This window comes from Numenius arquata, chromosome 9 (genome assembly GCF_964106895.1).
Source record: "Numenius arquata chromosome 9, bNumArq3.hap1.1, whole genome shotgun sequence".
NCBI classification, from domain to species: domain Eukaryota; kingdom Metazoa; phylum Chordata; class Aves; order Charadriiformes; family Scolopacidae; genus Numenius; species Numenius arquata.
In genome coordinates, this window is record NC_133584.1 from 5,700,225 (window position 1) to 5,721,540 (window position 21,316).

Sequence of the window (21,316 nt, forward strand, 5' to 3'; positions counted from 1 at the left end):
ATGAAATGGTCTTCTAATATTAAGTTTATTACACACTTTTCTTGCTTGCACATTTTGAGTAAAATGAAAGGCATAAGGCTATTTAAAATACAGCCTCTAAGGCAGACTTGAGTTCCCTTCCTTGGGCTGGCCAAGCCAATGATGGGACAAACATCCCAGGGAGGGCATTCACACCAAGGACACTTTGGCAAGAGCACCATGCGAGGTCCAAGCAGGCCCAGGGAGGCAGAGCAAGGTTTCCCTCTCAGCCACCTCCACAGAACCAGTGGCATTTCTTCTGGGTGACAAACAAACAGGCTTCCTCTCCCTTGACTGTAAAAGCACGCACGGACTGATAACTGTTTGAAGCCAGCACTTTCTGATAGACAAGCAGAGAACTAATTTCCTCCTCACAGTGCCCAGGCACTGCTGGAGAAAGAAACCAGAACCAGATCCTCATCATTTGAGGATCATTTTTTAGCTTTGGCAACAACTCTTTACTTTAGCAAGGAAAGAACAATATGAAAAGAGGCAGAGACCAAATAGTTGTGAGTATCACCCACCCCGCAAGCACTGGAGACTCGATATGGATGAAGACGTTTCTGCCCAGCCTGAGCCGATGTAAGAAACACATTCTGGGTACACGCTAGAACAACCATCTGCAGACAGGGACCCAAACCCCCACAATACCATCTGCGGATCTGGCCCCAATGACTTTCACAGAAGCGTAACTACACCCTTTTTACCAGACGCCTAAGAAATACTACATAAAATTGGAATGAATGGCACAGGCACATTACCCTTTTCCAGTCACCACAATCCCCCCTGGTCACGGCAGAAAGGACGCAACCAGCAGAGGCAGGGAAACACAAATCCCTCCTGGTATTTACTTAGAGGATGGTTTATGCTGATGGTTTTAAAGTCAGATTATAGTTAAAAATAATTACAGTAATCATTTATAAAAAATTACGACCAGAAAGAGGAAGCACGATCTACTTTTTGCAGCATTATCTTAAAGTTCAGTAAAACCAAGGCTTTGTCTCTTCTTCACCCAGAGAGCTCTGTGGGTTGCTGTTCCACACACAATATTGTGAGGATTAGCCAGTAACGATGGTTGCAGAGAAACAGGGAAGGGAAGATTGGATCTTATGTAAAAAAACACAATGTGAAACCCTAAGTAGCTACATTTAAATTATCACAAGTGGATAAACTGTTCAACTCAAAACATTTCTTTGGAAATAAATTAACAAAAATCTGGTTTACCACTCCCTTGCCCTGACTGGCTCTCCCAGTCTCTTCAGCTGCAGATCATTTAGTACATCTGACATGAAAACTCCCTTATTGTTTGCTATCTAACACGATATTTAAAATCAACAAAGATGTACGACAGTGCTTTCCCTTCTGTTATTTGTAACGGCGCCGTGATTAGTCTCTTTTATACGTTCCAAAGGATGTTTAAACCTCACACAAGTTTTGAAGTGAAAATATCATATGGTCTTTCCCCGCTAATCTACATGGCAGATTTTACACATTAATGTAGTGTGTTTCTAAATTAAATAATTTATATACTTAAGGGAAGGAAGGGAAACAGGCTTGGTTCTCAGCCATTCATAAGCCGATGTCAAAAGTCAGAAATTATTTTGATAAAAGCGAAACATAAAATGAGAACATCTATTGCTATAAGTAGATAAATTCATGACAGATTCAGCTCACAGTTTCTTTTAACTCTCATAGTCTCCCCAAGTCTTGAGTTTTAAAACATTAGTAATTTGACAACCAGTGTGAATCCACTCACAAACATACTCACCATTAAGCATGACATAATGTGCTCTTGCAGAAGAAGTTTTTTAAATGATCTTTCATGTTTTACTAACATTAAAGTGGTTTTCAGGGTCTGAAAGTTTCATGGGAGGAGTTTTGAAACTCCTGTAGTTTGAAAAATATTTGTCCAATTTTTCCACAATGAAGGAAGTTTGACATTAGTATTGACTCTAGGAAGAAAATACAAGTTTAAAGTCTAGTCAAAAACAAAGCCAAAGATTCAACATGAAAAAGCAGAATTTCTGCTCATTTTAATAGAAAGCGTATTTCTGTTTGATTGAACCAAACTGAGCAGCAAAGAGGGAAAAGAGCAGCTTTTGATAGCTGTGAGATTTCAAATTGCAAAACTCCTGGTCTAGGGCTTTTTTTTTTATGCTTCACAAAAAAACATAAATATGCTACAAGCTCTTTTGAGTGGTCTACTAGAACCTGATGTTAAAACACCTTCGTGAAATAGCTTTCAGCATAGATAAATGTGCTCCTGCCGAGCCAGCTGGGTCATTTTGAACTGTTAACGCTCCCAGGCTTTTATTTTTGCTCCTCAGCTATTTGTTTCTGCCCTTTCCTGGCCCCTCCGATGGATTATATGAGCATCCATTGTCTGCTCCGGTTCAAAGTCAGCCAGGTTAGCTCCGATCGCTACTGAAGCTTTCTTAGATTTCAGTAAGTCACAGGTGTCTGAGGCAAGGCTGCTACAACAGAATTAATTAATGGAATAGCTTCAGCAAACCCGACTGAAAGGAGCATGTCACGTCCGATAAGAGATTGGTTAAAAGGCATGGTTAAGAGATTCCTTACCCAATTTAGTCCCTGCACACCGACTCCACAATGAAAGAGGACCCTTGTTAGGCAGTGAGTTTTCCACTATGTTTCTTCTTTGCCCAGGATTAAGGACAAAGCAGCTTTAACTGGCAACTATTTCGGCAGGGCTGTCCAATTAGCCATGCACAGAAACAGGCTCTCCAAGTTCTCTGATTATTGAAAAATCGATGGCATTAAAAAAAAACACCCACAGCTTTTTGTACAGTACAAAAAAAATATTTACGACCAGGATTTGAAGGGAGCTGCATTTCCTGATGACTGTTTTCAAGGAGGGAAGGGGCCAGAGGCATCTTGGAGGTCTGGCTGTTTGGGGGAAAAGCGTGGAGGAAAGGCAGAAAGCTTCTTCCAGCACATGTGCCTGGTGCCCTATAGCCCCAGGGGCCAGGCTCAGCACCAGCAATCGCTTTTGGGGAGAAAGACATCTATAAGCACTGAACAATCCACCTGACCAAGTCTTAAAGTCCTGGATTTAATTTCCTGATCTGTCACTGGCCTTATTAGAGAATAAATACATGAATAAATTGCTGTGAGATGTCACGCAACCCTGTTAGTGGGGGCCATACATGATTTGAAAGAACAACATTGATTTGCCAAAGATCTTAGTAATTTGAATTTATTGTCTAGAGGGAGGTGTCCCTGTCCAGGGCAGCGGGGTTGGAACTTGATGATCTTTAAGGTCCCTTCTGTAGAATCATTCTATGATGCTATGATTGTTGGGACAGGAGAGGAAAGCATCAGGGAAAAAGATGCTCCAAGACTTTTTTTTTTTTCTTTTTTTTTTTTTTCTGTCTTTATATTGCTTTCATGTAAAGACGGGCATATTGCAACCATTGAAAGTGGTGACTTGCTGCTCACCAATGACTGGATCCTGTAATCACAGTTCATTTCTCAGCTGCCCCTCAAGACCAGATCACCTGGACAGAGTGATGCGAAAAGACAAAAATGGCCAATATCCGTACTGCCAGTTTTCTGCTTACTTTCAAGGCCTGACATGCCAATCTATCCAAGATATTTAACAGTGGTTTAGCTCAATAAACTGACAAGAGCCCCTCATCCACAACTCTATATGCAAACCATATGTTGCAGCTGAAAAACTCTGAAGATTATAATTAGAACTGTCCATTCAATTTAAACAAGGTCAAGAATGAAAACTATTTCAAATTCAATAAACAGGCCATTTGAAAGTGTAGACGCTGTGGAGGACAAGCTTAACAACTTAATTGACAGGTAAAGCTTCATTTCTAATCCTCATTTTGATATCGTCTGTAGCCTCAGGAGTCAAAACACATCACTGCTCAGTCCTCAAAATATGCAGAGAAAATGAAAATGTCAGTTGAATGAAAAAAAAGAGAAGCATCTGTTTGATAGCTGTGTAAGCCTGTGATATGTAAACTGCTTTGGAGTCAAGCAGCTCTAATTAGAGTTTCAAGGCATTCTTTATTAAATATACACATGGAGACATATATATATATATATGAGTTTTTAGCAATTATTGGGGCCAGAAAATTTGCAAGAAAATCAGGGTATAGAATTAAAGTAAGGAACACGATAATTTCCTGAACCGACTTCAGACAACACCGTGACGTTTTCACACAGCCGTGAATAAATACTTTTCCCCATCTTTTCACAAACAAGATCTGTACATTTTTCTCCACTTTCAGTCTTTAAAACAAAAAAGAACAACCCATTTCTGAATCTCACGATAGTACACAGCATCTCAGCTGTAAAGTGAAAAAGGAAGACTGGTATTAATAGATATTTTGGCAACTGCATGCAGTTGATGACTCCAGTTGACATCAATATGAAACCCACACGGCAGGACACAGACTCTCCATGGAAAACTGGTGCCAGGATAAGTGAATGACCACATGAAATAACAAGGGAATACAATCTGAAGAACGACAATCCAGTCAAACGTGTAACTTAACGATCTTTAAAAATGTTTATATACTGAAGAAAACAGCTTCATTAAGGGATGGATCTTCTGGGAAGCACTACTGAGGAGAAGGATCTGGGAGTCCTGGTGGATAGCAAACTTTCCATGAGCCAGCAATGTGCCCTTGTGGCCAAGAGGGCCAATGGAATCCCGGGCTGCATAGGGAAGAGTGTGGCCAGTAGGTCGAGGGAGGTCATTCTCCCCCTCTACTCTGCACTGGTGAGGCCACAACGGGAATACTGCATCCAATTCTGGGCTCCCCAGTTCAAGAGAGACAGGGAATTACTGGAGAGAGTCCAACGTAGCGCAACAAAGATGATTAAGGGATTGGAGCATCTCCCTTACGAGGAAAGGCTCAAAGAGATGGGGCTCTTTAGCCTGGAGAAGAGAAGGCTGAGGGGAGACCTTATCTATGTTTACAAGTACCTGAAGGGTGGGTTGAAGGAGGATGGAGCTGGACTCTTTTCAGCAGTTTCCAGTGACAGGACAAGGGGCAACAGGCACAAGCTGGAACATAGGAAGTTCCATTCAAATATGAGGAAAAACTTCTTTCTGGTGAGGGTGGCAGAGCCCTGGAACAGGCTGCCCAGGGAGGTCGTGGAGTCCCCTTCTCTGGAGATTTTCAAGACCCGCCTGGATGCAGTCCTGAGTGATGTGCTCTGGGCAACCCTGCTTTAGCAGGGGAGTTGGACTAGATGATCTCTAGAGGTCCCTTCCAACTCTGACAATTCCGTGATTAATTTTAGTTTCTGGTAGAAAAGAAGTGAATGTACCGGCTGTAACTGGGGAAGTTGGAAGAGGACGTTTTGTCTGTGCACCACAGCAGTGTGGGCTGAAACACAATAATTAAAGTTTTGTGGAATTTCTGCTTAGGAAAGAGGCTTTGAGATCACTAGCATCAGCAGCTTCACCACAGCACTCCTGAGAGTTTCTCTGACGTGGGGCATAATAGCAGAAGGCAAATTTGTTATGGGGCTATCAATTTTTAAATACAGTTCCTCAGCACAATTCAGTTAGGCCATGCTGGGAGATGGGAGGGTGGCAAAGGAGGAAAGGAACTCTACGAGGAGATGTACTTAATAAGCAACAGCATGATACAGCCCAAACTCCTTGCGCAGATTCAGATCTGAGACGTTCTGAAGACATTTACACGTTGGGCCATCAGCATCTTCTCTCGGCAGGATACAACAGTTTGAAAAAACAGTTATGGAATAAAAAAAGGGAAATGACTGATCTGATGAGAACATCTGGTTTTTGTTAGCAGCAATATTAATGCCCACTTGCTGAGCTCAGTAAGTGTCTTTACTACAGTAGGATGCATAGAGAAATGTCTTTTCCACACACAGTAGGTAAAATATGCAAAAGAAAATTATAATCATGCAAATACCTTCATAATCCGATGTTTCCTGCTTACAGTACATATACTCTGCTGGTCGGAAACATGAATGCTATTTGTGACAAATGTCCTACTTGGGTTGGTAAAAAGCTTTTAGACATCACATGGATAGAGTTGTCTTGCAAAGTGACTGGAACATAAGCCAATCTTGGGAATAATTGTTTTGGGTAGAGCAATCACCAGTCAGAACTGTGTCGTTCAACACGTGAAACACGTGCAATGCTGTCACTGTGTGGGACTAGGAGAACAAGGAGGGAAAAGACACCACCCAGCCACCAAGCTCCATCTCACTGCCAATCTCACCTAGACGAGACCACAACACAATCCACTCTGTTTCTGTAAAAAGTGGCTCACCGACATTGCTCTACAGCCTAAGTTCACATGGTGCCACAAGAAGCCTCCACAAGCATCGATCCCCCACTGGAGCTATCAACTCCAGGCCCACCTGCAACATAAATCACCAGCAAGCAAAAGACAGCATGTTACACAGATTTTCTTGCTCTGCTTCCTGATGACATATGTTAGCCGTGACTCTGCAGAGACTCATCCACAAGGAGAAGTGCCATTAACACATCCCAGATCTGTCCATACCAACTTCCAGAACAGGATCCTAATGAATGATGTCACCAGGCACAGAAGACTCTTTTTTTCATTCCACCCCCCACCCCCCTTCTACCCGCTTACTGAGATTTAAAATTACATCAAATTAATCACTCGATTGCTCCAATTTTATTAGTTGTTTTTGAACTCCTTGGCTGACATTGAATCTCTTTTGGGGCAGGAACTGTTAACAAGGTAGTCAGGTGGGTCTTTCAAAGACCTGGTATGCATCAACGGCAGGTTCATTTCAAGTTGGTCTTCTAATAAATCCCAGTTAAAGCCCCCAGGTACTCATGTAATTGAAGTATGAGTAATCCAATATGATGTCGATCAAACTACTGATCTTTTAATAACGAACTGCAGCCCTCCCAGCAGTTGCTATCTCGCTGACAGTCATGTCTGGATCGCTTCCTTTGGGCCAATGCTTTGAACAGAGAAGCTCACAGATTTCTGTTTGGTTTAGATTTTATCACAAATTGTTTTAAAGCTTTTTAAGGGTATATCAGATGGCTTGTAAAATCCACAGGCATTTCAATAAAAAATGGGATTTCTATCAGTTGTTCCAGTGAAGACTGGTATTCTAAAGAGGAATATAAACACCACTCAGGAGTTGTACTTCTTTCTATCTCTGTATCTGCTGTTAGTCCTTGTTTACGTAGCCTGTAGGCAAAGCTATAGAAAAAGCAGTAGTTACCTTGCACAATACTCTCCACTGAAAGGCAAACATGCACATTTTTCCTCTCATACTTTCCATTTAAAGTACGAATTGAAGGTTTCTAAGCCTTGCCTCTCTACACAAGAGTAATTCAGTTGCAATTTACATTTTTGATGTGCTCAAAACGAACACCAAGATGACTCATGTGCTGTTTATAAGATGCTTACATTTGCTGGTAAATACCTTGCTACAAACAAGCTATAATTTAAGTATTCAGAAGTCTTGCTTCTGCATAAAATTACTACTAAGGGTAATTTTGGAGACCACGACCAGAGCTTCAATTTCAGGCTTGCAAAGCTCCTCCTACACAATGATTCTTAAAAGTACGAGTGTATTTTCTTCTCTGACAACGGCAGTCATTGTATCTCTGTAATTGCGGAAAAGATTACCTAGCTTTTAATTCACATTAGTCAGCTGCAACAATACCGTGCTTCTTTCCTTTCTTTTAAAATAAACTAATTATTGTCAATCAGCCCAGTGGAATGTTAACATTCTCCATAACCTGCCTTTCAGAGGTAGTCATAAATGCTAGAAACTAGCTAATATAAACTAATCAGAGCCCTGGAAATATCTCAAAACATATTTGTACTGCAGTCTATCATTTTTGTCATATTATTTCTAAATATTATATTTTGTCTGGACAATAATAGTCTTTTCATATAGTTACACAGTGCTTTTCATCTAACTATTCAAAACCCTTGCATTAATTAAACCATATTAAATCCCTGACTGGTGCAGCAAATACTGTAATATTTCCAAACCTGAAATGTTTTCATTGTCAAAAGCTGATCAATAAAGCTTTATGCATCGAGCAATTAGGACAAAAAAAAAACTTTCCAGGGCAGTTTGTTTGCTCAAGCCCTCAACTTTCTGCACAAATTTACAATTGCAAGAGCTGGAGACACATGCAGAGAAAGCGTGAAGGGGATGACTGTCATTCTCCCCGCACTTCAGGCAACCGCTCCTTTCCAAAGATAATAGCAAGTTACGGTTCCTACTTAGTATTTCCTTCCAGCTGGTAGAGCCCATGTGAGGCTTTTCAGATCCCGGAGGAAGAGAGGGGAGCTGGAAGCCTTGGGGAAGCAGCCCATGTGCCGAGTCTATAATCAGCTGTGACGCACGGTGAGCTTTCAAGCGCCATATGGACCAGACCAGCAGATGCTGTAGAGATGGGACTCCTTCTTTGTTGTTACCTGGGAGGCCTGTGACATCCAAACCCAATTTTTTCCCTTTCGGTCCGTGTCAGGTCAGTGATCAATAATTCATCCGATAACTGAAATGCAGAAGGGGGTGCCAGTTTTCTGTGGTTTATGAATAATACTATGCTTTTTAAGAAACACACTGCTTTGGAACACAGCAGAAGATGGGCTGCAGGAAACGTATGACATGCTGATATGCTGTGCTACACCCAACCCTGTGTAATCCTTAAATAACCTTAAAATTAAACTGCCAGTTGCATCGGGTTTTTTTATGCAAAAGGCTGTTATTAAAACCCTGCAGTTGAATTAAGCATTCAGAGAGAAAAAAATCTATACACCAAAAGAAGTGATCTTTCCTCTATGGAAAAAAGAGATTTACCAAGATTATCTTGAAGTAATCATTGAATTCTTGAAATATAAGTAGCCCCAGTCTGTCCAGAGAGCCAAGGCTGCAGGTAGGACGCCTTCAGCTGTTGGTTTGGAGCCTCAGATTAGGATATTGCTCTTGACACCAGCCTTTTCTACCCACCTGGTCTGCATAAAACTTCTGCTTAAAAAGTGACTGAAAACTGACTGTGCCTGTCCTCAGCTCCAATCAATGAAAACACGCATCCAGGATAAACGAGCTCACTCTTCAATGGCAATATTCACTTTGGAGGAAGCTGTCACAACTGTTAGTTCATTTGCCCTGAGGGATATCAGATGTGAGAAATTCTGTGGTTTAGTTCACAGCCGTCCTTGTTCAGCGAGTGAGAGAGGAGCGGGGAGACTTTAGCAATAGTCAAGCATGAATCAGGAAAAATCTAAACAAGTGCAATTAAAATTCAAAAATAAATCAACCATCAGAGCTTCAGATGCTCTTCTCAGTTAAGACTGCCATGTAAGTGCTCAAAAAAATAGGTTGGAAGTATCTTTTCTGGTCCGAGTGATGTGTCTACCCTTCCCTGACTGAAGAGACACAGGTCAGACCCAAAATGACTGTGATTTTGCTGAGTTTAGTACAAGATACATTTTAATATGATTGAAAAGGTTTGTGTGTCCCCAGCGTGTCATTGAGTGGATTAGGCTTGGGAGGGCTCACAAAATGAGAGGGGACTGACCAAACCCACCCGTGGCATTCACTACCTGCTGACAGTCACTGTGAGCCTGAAAGGAGCCCACCAACATTCACCCCAGGTTCCTGCCTGCCTTGGGCTTCCCATTCATCAGGATTCAGGTAATTAATTTTAAAATTAAAATTTCTGGAGTCAAGTTCTGAAGAGAAAGATCTGGGGGTCCTGGTACACAGAAAAATGACAATGAGCAAGCAGTGTGCTCTTGTGGCCGGGAAGGCCAATGGAATCCTGGGCTGCATAGGGAAAAGTGTGGCCAGTAGGTCAAGGGAAGTCATTCTCCCCCTCTGCTCTGCACTGGTGAGGCCACAACTGGAATACTGCATCCAGTTCCGGGCTCCCCAATTCAAGAGGGATAGGGAACTACTGGAGAGAGTCCAGCGAAGGGCAATGAGGATGATTCAAGGATTGGAGCATCTCCCTTATGAAGAAAGGCTGAGAGAGCTGGGGCTCTTTAGCCTGGAGAAGAGAAGGCTGAGGGGAGACCTTATCAATGCTTATAAGTATCTGAAGGGTGGGTTGAAGGAGGAGAGAGCCAGACTCTTTTCAGTGGTTGCCAGTGAGAGGACGAGGGGCAACGGGCACAAGATGGAACATAGGAGGTTCCACTCAAATATGAGAAAAAACTTCTTTACGGTGAGAGTGCCAGAGCCCTGGAACAGGCTGCCCAGGGAGGGTGTGGAGTCCCCTTCTCTGGAGATTTTCAAGACCCGCCTGGATGCAGTCCTGAGTAACATGCTCTGACATGCTCTGGGCAATCCTGCTTCAGCAGGGGAGCTGGACTAGATGATCTTTATGGTCCCTTCCAACTCTAAAAATTCAGTGAAAAGTCCAATAACAGTTAATGTTACCTTTACTATAAATATGTTGTAATTTTTACTACTTATTTTGAGCACATTTTTTGCTGTAGTACTACCAGGAAGAGACAAATGCAGAAAGATGATGCCATTTGCCCAGGAGAGTGCAACAGCTTCTCGCAGCTATCGATCCCCGCTGGCTCCAAATGCAGCGCCTAAGAAAGGTCAGACAAACGACCTCCAGCCTTCGTTTCCTTCATTAAGACAAATGCTTAAAAATGAGAATTGGGAATTTCCAAAAGAATTCCTCAGGAGCAGAAATAAAATTAAATTCCCAATAAGGTTTGCAAATATAGCTATGAATGTCTTAGGATCGTTTCTACCTGGATCTTCTCTGCAGCCATGCACAAACCCCACACAAATTCCCCTGCCTAAATTCCATAGTCTCCAGAAAACCATAGAAGTCTGACTGCATAATGCTAAAACAGTGTTTAAAATGCACAATTAATCCTTAATCTTGGTTAACATATTTCCCTTTTTAAGAGCAGTAAGGGAACCCTGGGTTTTTATCAGCTGGGATCTGAAATCAAAAGTAGTATTTACGTTTTTTATTTGTGACTGAAGACACTGATTTGACAGGTAGGAGCAACGATAAAGAAACTATATTTAAATGTAAAACCAGGTATTGCTTCTTGTTAAATTAACTTCAAGTGATCAGACATCTACCAGTATTCTGGATGTACAAACTAATAGAGAAGAAAATGTTTATTCTTTGCCTTCTGACAGATTGCTTCACAGCTTTCTTATATTTTGAAAATTAAATACCTGGTAGCTTTCTGGCTTAGCTTTAAGAGCTGCTGCCCATCAGAAAAGGACCTCCAGGGCTGCTGGTTGACAGCCGGCTGAATATGAGCCAGCAGTGTGCCCAGGTGGCCAAGAAGACCAACAGCATCCTGGCCTGTATCAGGAACAGTGTGGCCAGCAGGACTAGGGCAGCAATTATCCCCTTGTACTGGGCACTGGTGAGGCCCCACCTGGAGTACTGTGTCCATTTTGGGTCCTTCATGACAAGAAAGACATTGAGGTGCTAGAGTGTGTCCAGAGAAGGGCAACGGAACTGGTGAGGGGTCTGGAGAATAAGTCATGAGGAACAGCTGAGGGAGCTGGGGTTGTTCAGCCTGGAGAAAAGGAGGCTGAGGGGAGACCTTATCTCTCTACAGCTACCTGAAAGGAGGGTGTAGCAAGGTGGGGGCTAGTCTCTTCTCCCAAGTCACAGGCGATAGGACAAGAGGAAATGGCCTCAAGTTGCACCAGAGGAGATTCAGATTGGATATTAGAAAAAACTTTTACACTGAAAGGGTAATTAAGCTTTGGAATGGCCTACCCAGGGAAGGGATCGAGTCACCATCCCTGGAGGTATTTAAAAGCCAGGCAGATGTGGTGCTGAGGGACATGGTTTAGTGGTGGCTTTGGCAGCGTTAGGTTAACAGTTGGACTCGATCTTAAAGGTCCCTCCCAATCTAGATGATTCTATGATTCTGTTGTTCTATTCTTGTTGCTACTTGTTGCACCTGTAATCAGAACTGCTATATTTTTCTTTTTGTAAAATACAATTTATTTTCCTTATTCTCCTTCTCTTGAAGTGTTCCTGAAAATAACTCTGTGTCACAGCATGCTGTAGCCTTATGAGTCAAAGGCAACTTTCTGAAATAAGACAATGCAAAAGCATCCTGAATCCCTCCAGTGGACTAATTTCTCCTGTTCTGTTAAAAAATAAATAAATAAGTGAAAAAGCTCCTTGGCATTTCCCTAGAGGTGCATGGTATTATGTTCTTCATTTTTTTTCACCGGGCATGGAAAAAGCCTGGTGCATTGATTTGTTGAGCAAGGAAAACAGTGCAAATGCAGAATTAGCATGTTTGTTCTCTTTGACAAAAGCAGAGGTTGACAAGAATAAGTTATGATTGACACTTCAGACCTTACAGACTAAATAAATGCTGAGGTCATTTTAATAAACACTTTCTTTCTCTTAGACAAATCCTTCAGTATTTCTTTAGCCCAGCTGTTAACTCTTCTGTGTCAACAGTGTTTGGAGAGTTCTCATCCGACTTGGGATCAGGCTAAATCAGTGACACCGGTGACAATTACATTACTGGGGTAAACAGCGGTGGCCTTGGAAAGTCACACACTGGCTCGCAACACAGCCGCTCCAAAAGTCCCTCTGGCAAAGGGCAGGAGACCTGCCAGGGCTCCGAGGTGTGACCGAAACCCCCGGGGACGGGGTTGCGGTGATTGCAATATTACTCTAATCAGTAAAATAAAAGCTTCTTTTCATCAACAGCTAATCATAGGACTTCATTTGTCTCTAACTTCCTTCAGTTGCCTTGGCAGAGCACGGTAACATAAATACGAAATGACAGTTTATCAAAGAAGGTTAACACAAGGTTGCGACCTTTTTTAATTTGACTTCTGGAGCTTATTCATGTGTGAAAACGCGCTTTTGTAGCTGTAGCCTCAGCATCTCCTACAGGTCTGGACTTGTGCCAATAACTGAGTTTTAAAATGGTATTTGTGTTTGGAAAATATAATTTCTGCTTTCTGTGATGTTTCAGTAGAATCGTTTTGCATTAGCATAAAATATAAAATGAGAATATCTGTGCGCCTCGCAGAGTATCACATAAGGAGTCAGTGGTACCTCTGCTTAACAAGTCGGGAGGTATTGCCCAAAGGAAAAGCTGATTTGTGCGTGCACAGACACACACACACATTTCCTCTCCCTTACTCAGACCAAGATACAGCTTTCTGAGCAAATCCACCCACGGCTGCTAACCAGACTGCCCCCGAAATGCTGAACGCTGGTACAGATGCATAGGGCACAGAATCAGGCTGACAGTCATATCCTAATAAATATCAAATATTAATTTGTTGCATTATTTGTGCAGTGATTTAAATCCAAATCCTTTCTCATCACTACCTTCCATCAGACACATGAAGAGCGAGAGGTAAGCATGAGCTTTCTGTCAAAATCTGTAAAGCCTATGCGACTATCTGCCAGAAAATATTTCCCTGTCAGATAAGAAAACTGAAGTTCTGTCCGTGAACACCAGAGAGTAAAATCTGCAGTACAACATGTAGATAATTAGTTTTGAAAGGCTAATCAGTTCACCGCGCTGGCTGGCATTTCTATACAGATGCACATGCCTTCACCTGACTACAACTTGCCTCTTGATGTAAGCATCCCTCAATGAAGCGAAGTAACTCTGAATGACATATCCTGCCATAAGCGAGTTAGAAAAGATCCTCACAGGCCTGGGAATGAGTATGGAGCCCACAGGGTGGGATGTCCCAGGCTATGCTGCTCCATCCCCTTCCCCACATGGCTCTAACCAGCTGCAGAACCACCCCAGAAAGGCAAGGTTTAGTTAATGCTGATAGTAATAGCTTATTTTAAGATTATCTTACCTGTTATTATCTCGGCTGTTGTCTTGTTCACATTCATGGAGCCTTGTGTCTTGCAGACACCTTTGACGCCCCTGAAGATCAAGATGCTCAGCATCCCCAGCTCATTCTAGCTGTGAAATTAGGCCCTTGAGTCTCCGAACATTGCTCACAAACCCCCCAGCTATTATTGACCAAATCAGCAGTACCCTTCATTATGTTGTTGGATTAGTAAATTTTTATCCGATTCTCCTTTCTTAGCATTAAACAGCTAGAAATGGCTAAAATCATATTGAAAAAAAAAAAACCAGTAGTTATTTCCTGACAACATCTTTTCTTTTTGTCAGAAGGATGTTCCATTTTGTTTCTGAAAAACAAGATCAATCTTTGCACTAATAATGACTTACTGAATAAAATCTGTACTGCTTCCATGGTGCTTTGTTAACGATACACCTTATTTGTACCTTGGCTTATAAAAAAAACTGTACACCAATCGATCATTTCAGTCACCAGTGAAATAAAACCAACCATGAGACAGATAATGGGAGCAGAACAATAGTACACATCTATTTAACGCTCCAGTTTAGACTAAGGGGTAACATAAAGCACAATGATGCTATAAAGAAAGAAGGAATTTAACTACCCGGAACAACTAAAAGCCTTATTCCTCCAAAAACGCTGGCGAACCTGAATGAGAAGCTGTTTTGCTCTCATCTGCAAAATGACCCCTTTGAGCAACACAGAGGCATCAATAAAACACCAGTTCAGTGTCGGGTCCTGAAAGACAAACACCTTCCAGCAGCACATGCAGTTCTGTTTGGAAGCTCACTTTTCCCTTCTGTAATAACCAACCACGAAGTTACTTATATTTAACATCGGATGGCTAGAAGTTGGCTGAAGTTGGCCTTCTTGCAAGTCAGGATAGCCATACGCTCATCATCACTACCACCTCCACCAAAGTTTAGGTGTAATTAGCGTTACTGTTACATTCACTTTGTTCTATGACTTGAGCTTTTCCAGTTTATAGTAAGTTTCCATTTTTGCCTGAAGATTTCCAAAAACAGCTTCAAAACAGCTAATACTAATGTTCTCCTGTAATTCCTGGTTAGATAGTATATAGTATAAGAATCAAATATCTTTGGCTCTGTTTGAGTTTTTTAAAGAACGTCAAAATACTAGAATTTAAAGTATATTTTAAGAATAGAAGAATCGTGCAGAAAGAACACTAATTCAACTGTTTTAAAGGAAACAGAACTCTTGCATGCTAAGCAACTTCGGACTACAATGAGTAGGACCCCTGCTTTCAAAAACTTAGTTTTTGGACAACTTTTACATGGATCTAAAAGCAGTAAGTAGTCATCAACATACAGACCCATACATTGGTTTATGACATATACCAACCAGTCCCCAAAAGAGGTAAGAGAGATAGGCTGAAGTGAAGTAGCAGGAACCTGTGAGTCGTCAATAGTGTTTCTGTTTGAGCTCTCAAAAGGCCAAAATGAAAACCTGGAGGACCATAATGAAAAACTTCAATCAAAATAAAATAACCATCTACAGCTTATTTGCACTGTCAACTTGGATATCAAGTGATAGGTTGCTGTGGAAAATAATTCTACCACCTTCTAGTGAAAAAAGAGTGCAGCAAAATAAATTATAAAGTTAGGATAAAGCATATGAATACCGCCAAGAAATACATTGCTTTGCAGAAACCTTAAGAAAGAAGCTGAAGACAATGGTAAAATGAATTCCTGGAGTAAGGGTATTTGTGAGATACTATGCAACAGGAAAAGCCGGAAAAGATCGTTTCTTGTGAAAAGTTGGTAATACAGTTCACGAAAACCTACCTAGCACCGTTCATCTTGAGATAATCAAAAACCGTCAACGATACACTTACTGCAGCAATGAAATGCAATCGAGGGTGCAGTCCAGGCACCCAGCCAGCGCACACGAGATCATACGGCAGCGAACGTTCATTACCTGTATTGGAGGCAAGCTCCAGAAGAAGGAACCGCTCTGACCTGCCACACAGTACACCTTGGCTACTTTACGCCTAATCTCCTCTACCTTTTGCATCTGATGATGCGACAAATGTAGTGACTGTAGGTCAGCAGATGAGATGGGCTTGTTTACACCCACTCTGTGTTTACCAGTGCATCTTTGAGAAGTCATTATGTGTTCTGACATAAGCTTATGCGATGTTTTGCTTCTGCACAAAGTCAAGCTTTGGCATAAGAACAAATTTTACCCCATAATGCACTGACTAGACTTGTATTTCCCTTAGGAAGATGGCAAATGGGTTTACGTAGCATGCGGTTTTAAATCCTTTTTTTATTTGGCTAATCTCTAGCTGTGGAATTGTGATTGAAATGCAAAAATGTATGTGTATTTTCTGATAAGAACCATTTTGTTTTAGAGACAGATGAAACGTTATCAAACATATACACTTTCTTCAGGTTTTTAAATTGATGATGGAAATTCCATAATCAGAACATGGCATAGCCAATCCAGGTTAAGTGATAACATTTTTTCAAAAAAAGAGAACAAAACCCCAACCCTTTGAAGTGTTCTTACAGTTACATCTTCATAATCCAGACATGAGAAGATCTGCACTCCTGACAACTCTGAGTATACGCTCTTCAGCTGGCTCCAGAAAAAAGCCAACATTTCCTTTTCCTTTCCAATGTCTTCTCTGATTTCTTAATAGCAGTGAGACACAGTACAAAACATTACCTCCACAGGATTTTCCATCTTCCTCCAGTTTCTGGCCAGCTGGACATTTGCAGTGGTAGCTGCCAATGGTATTACAGCACTGGTCATGACAGCCACCATTCTCAGTGGTGCACTCATTTATGTCTGTCGGGAGAAAGCATTAAGTGGTGAGTCAAGAGTGGGCATTGACCACATTACCTGGTCATTTGAGGACAATTTTCTACGATTCTGATTTGATAGAGTGAAAAAATTACTGAGACGTACAGCTAAGGACCCTGAAGGTAAGTGCTGCAGCAGTGGCCCTCAGCCACGTTGCTGTGCCCCCCAACTCAACCAAGAGGTGCGATAGTGGGAATGTTCCTCGCCCTCTTCTGCTCAAGGTAAGCGGCAGCATCCACCCAGCTCCAGCTGCAGGCTCTACCCAACTTGCCAACTTCCCACTTCTGTGCAGCAAGATCAGGAACTATCTTTGTACTGTCCTTTCCACCAGCTCATTTGTGTATGCTTCCAGCAGTCATGGCCGAGATAACCTCTGAAAGATGGTAGGTCAATTGAGATCCTTCTTTCCTTTCAGATGTACGTGCACTAATAGCTACACATCTTACTCATTCACCCAATCAAGTTAGTGCTTGCCTGCGTGATTTTGAATAGGAAAAATTAGGTAAAGATCTGTACATTATAAATGAAGAACGTTAAAGAGCCACATAAATAAATAAATAAATAGACTAGCCAATGGTAGAGAAAAATCAATAGTGAAGACATTTGCTTTTATATACCCTGCACAAGAATTTCTGAAGAAATGTGACTGAAATCGTCAGACCGGTAATGCTGCTCTGTTGAACAGGATCAGAGACAACAGATGGTATGGAAATATTTCCAAACTAGAAAATTTGTCAAATGGGACAGTAAATATAACAAAACCAGCAGGTATTTGCTGCGCTGATTTCATGTATTCTGGAACGCGTACTTGAGCAATGCTTTCTTGCTTGCTTCGCTCTCTCTGAAGTGCTAATATCACACAGACACGTAATTCATCAGTGCAGGGGCAAGCAGGGACAGCAACGAACCTGCGTAACAATAACGGGCTGTGGGTGTCTTTGTCCCAATTTTTTGGCAAATGTCTTGTCCTGACTTGCCGGCAGAGCCAACCTCCTCGGCATGTTGGTAGGGGGAAAGCCAGGGCTAAGGGGACACACCATGTTCTCAAAGCCTGGCATGAGGATGCAGGTGACAGATCTCCGATCCTCAAGGCCTTTGGCACAGGGAGAGATCACACACTACATTCAGGCAAGAAAAGCAGGAGGAGGAAGATTATGCAGCAGAAGATAAGCATCGTTATGACTGTTAAAATCGCAGGCAGTTACTTGATATTAGCAGCACTCTGCATCCCCGATGGGGAAATGCAGCTTTTTAAGAAACTTCTAATTAGACTCCAGTCAAAAGAAATACAAAGCACTGTAAAGACAAATCAAAAAAAAAGGAAGGAATTCCACATTCACACAAGAGAGACGAGAGCCTTTCAATCTCTAGCTGTTAAAGTCTAGAGATTTACCGAGGTTTGTTAGTGCTTCGATGAGCTTGAGCTCAACGTTACTAGCTTATTTCTGATCCTGGCTAAAAACCAGAGGTTAAAAGAAATTTTTGGGGAGATTTCAGACTATTGAACAGCTAAAAGAAAATCGTATCATGAAATGCTAACATTTACTAAAGTGCAGCTGAGGAGGCACAAACTCACGAAACCCACCCCATTTCACTATGGGTCTAAATTCAGTGTAATGTCTGACACAACAAAACATTCTTTGTCCTCAGTGATACTGAAAAACACAGGCAAGCTATATATATATATATATAATGTATAAAAATCATTTATCTCAGAGCTAACCAACAAAAGAGATCCTAACTTGCGTGAAGTCAAGGCACTTCTCCGGATTTCATACGAACACAATTTAGACAGAAACTTTTCTGAAGAAAAACACTCCCTCTTGCTCCAAAATGCAAAAACAAATCGTACCAAAATAAGACATTCGTCTGTTCACTTCTCTTCAGCAAGAGACGGGGAGAACATATGACAAGCGACAGATTTTAGACATATTCCTCAAAGCGCTGGAAGAAGACACACTCGCGCCGAGCATCGTGCAGAAGATCGACAAAACAGGCATGTTCCAAATGATTTACTCCCTCTAAGTAGCAGACATCTTGATGTGCCTTGTGGTAATAAACAGTAATGAGCCACATAATAACCCTGCTCCACAGCTTCGACTTCTATTTATACTAACAGTATTGAAAACTAATAAAATCTCTTGCTCTTTTTCTTTTTTTCTTTTTTTTTTTTTTTAAAAAAAAAAACAACAAAATAATGGGAAGAACTGCTTTAGTCTTCTACACTGTGTTTAGGACCTACAATGCCACATGGCCTCCTGGCATAACATATTGGCTAAGTGACGGGGTCTACAACACGCAGCCCAATTTATTAACACCAGTGTCTGTATTTTGAACCGAAATATTGGAAGGAAACCTTTCCAGCTAAGGAGCTAATGATTATCCTCTTGATTTCACTAGGGTATAATACATTCGGAAGTGTATAGTGCTATTGCATACTAATGTATAGAATGTTTTTCCTTTTGATTGCAGCGTGTTTCTATTAGCAATCAGAAAGCTTTTTTCTTTCTCGTTCGGCATAAAATGCCATGGTCCACCTAGGAATTTTGCCCCCCCTGCCGAAGTATTGATGCTACATGACTGATACCCTCACCATCTTCTCCCAGCCCTCGGCCTTCTTAATGCTCTGTCCAGGACTTCCTTGTCTCTGCCTCAATACTTGTTTTCAACCTTTCATGAAATGTTTTCCTCCATTTCTTCGCTGCTTTTTACACCAGAAATCTACTGCTTTTTCTATTATGTGCGGAAAACCTGACGTTTCATTCATATGTCTTTTTAAAACAAATACTTGAAACTAATCATCATAACTCAGAAATTAAATTACAGTTTATTTTAAGACACCAAAATAAAGCTTTTTGATACAGCTTTACACCTATTAGAAAGCACTCACATTTGAAGGAATATGCTCACTAGGCATAAACTGCACTATTTTTAACCTCAGTGTTATGAATATTTGCTCTCTAAGCATCTGCATCCTTCGCTGCACTGTCTCCTGTACAAGACCTTCTCCACCGCCTGTACCCTGCCAAGTTGTTTTGTACAACCCAGTAAAAAAGGTCAGATGTTGCCTCAGTCCAAGAAGCAGAAAAATAAATGATCTGAACGTGAAGTGATAAAGAACGTGTTTTACATTTTTAAAAAGCTCTTATAAGCCGCAATCAGCTGTTGTATATTCCTAAAACACAGAGTAGTCAGAATTTTAAAATCCGATTACAGCTTTGCCACTGTAAAAAAAGGGAAAAAAAAAAAAAAACACAATAAAAACAATTCTGTCAAATGATAAATTTCTGTCTGCTTTCCATATTCAATGTCATTCAAGGTTGCAAATATATTTGCCTTTTGAATAGCAAGAAAAATGACAGAAAATTTCTGACAAGTAACAAGTCTGCCAAGTTCGGTCTGACAAAAGTTCAATGTTATCAAGACTATCAATCCATCTGTAATGACATGCTGTAGGCGCTTCAAAAAAAACCCAACAAATGGGATGTTTGCTACTGCAATGCTTCACATTTATTTATAGAGCCAACACTGCAACACAAAAACATTATCCGCGGGACATACTCTATGTGAGCGTTCAATCCTGCCACGTGAAGTCTTAAGGAAATTAAAAAAAGTGAAAAACTTTCATCTAGATTAACTTGATGTTGACTTTATACGCGATCTGCGTACAACGTGTGGAAAAAAAAATCCACAGCGTTATTTTAAATCCACTAGTATTCAAAAATATGGATTGTAGATGTGTGCCTCTGTCCCACACTTCCTGCACATGTGGAATTATAGAACTGCACTATGTGAAAAGGTTTGGTTTTTTTTACCTAAAAATTTCATAAATATTTGATACGTAGGGAAGCATGCCTTTTTTTCCATAAAACTGACCACCTTTCCCCAATTAAGTATGCCTAGGAGGTTTATGCTAAATGAAGAAGGACTGATTCCGATCCCTTTACTCCTGTATTCTTGTTTAATGCTTCTCACTCCCTGCCTGAAAATATCACAGAGCAGAGCAAGTCAGAGACATCCCCGGCTCCAGGGAAAACAACCCTTCACCAAGTTTTTATGCAAGTCTAAGCGATTTCAGATTTCCAACAGATAAATGAAAACTTCTTTATATAAAAGCAGACACTGGACAAAGTGTTTTTTATAGGTAATTCCAATTTTAAATCTAACAGAAGTGTCCTGCACTATTACTAGCTCTTAAACGTAGCAAGCAGATGAAGAAAAAAAAAAATTTAAAAAATTTTAAAAAATCAGTTTTCTGCTGGAAAGCAGAACATTAGGACAGAAGTCTCCTCCACACACTCCTGCTGAGCTACTGGTGAGGGCTGCAGCTCCGCAGATCCTTGGCATGGAGCTGAATTTAGCATCTTTACACACTAGGATGGGCTGGCGCTTGCCCTGACGGCAGGACCGGGGAAGGAGAAAGAATCTGCACCCAGCACGAGAGAGAAGGAGAGGCCATTGTACTGCAGCAGGAAAACAACGGAGGGAATCACCAGTTAATTTTGGCCATGATTTGTATGTTTAGACCTATAGGGCACATCAGCTAACCCACCGCCTACAGGTTAAAGCATTTTAAGCATATTTTACCTGTGTAACAAGTTTATGCGATAGGTATTAACATAAAAATTCATTT

General features: G+C 41.2%; 1 protein-coding gene across 1 annotated transcript in view; it reads right to left on the bottom strand.

Moving 5' to 3' along the window:
- The window catches only part of LOC141468464 (uncharacterized), a 198,983-nt gene that overhangs the window by 73,669 nt on the left and 103,998 nt on the right, over nt 1–21,316 (bottom strand). Inside the window, exon 5 of the mRNA XM_074153557.1 lies at nt 16,546–16,668. Within this exon, the coding sequence (XP_074009658.1) occupies nt 16,546–16,668 (123 nt within the window). The remainder of the gene's footprint in view (nt 1–16,545; nt 16,669–21,316) is intronic.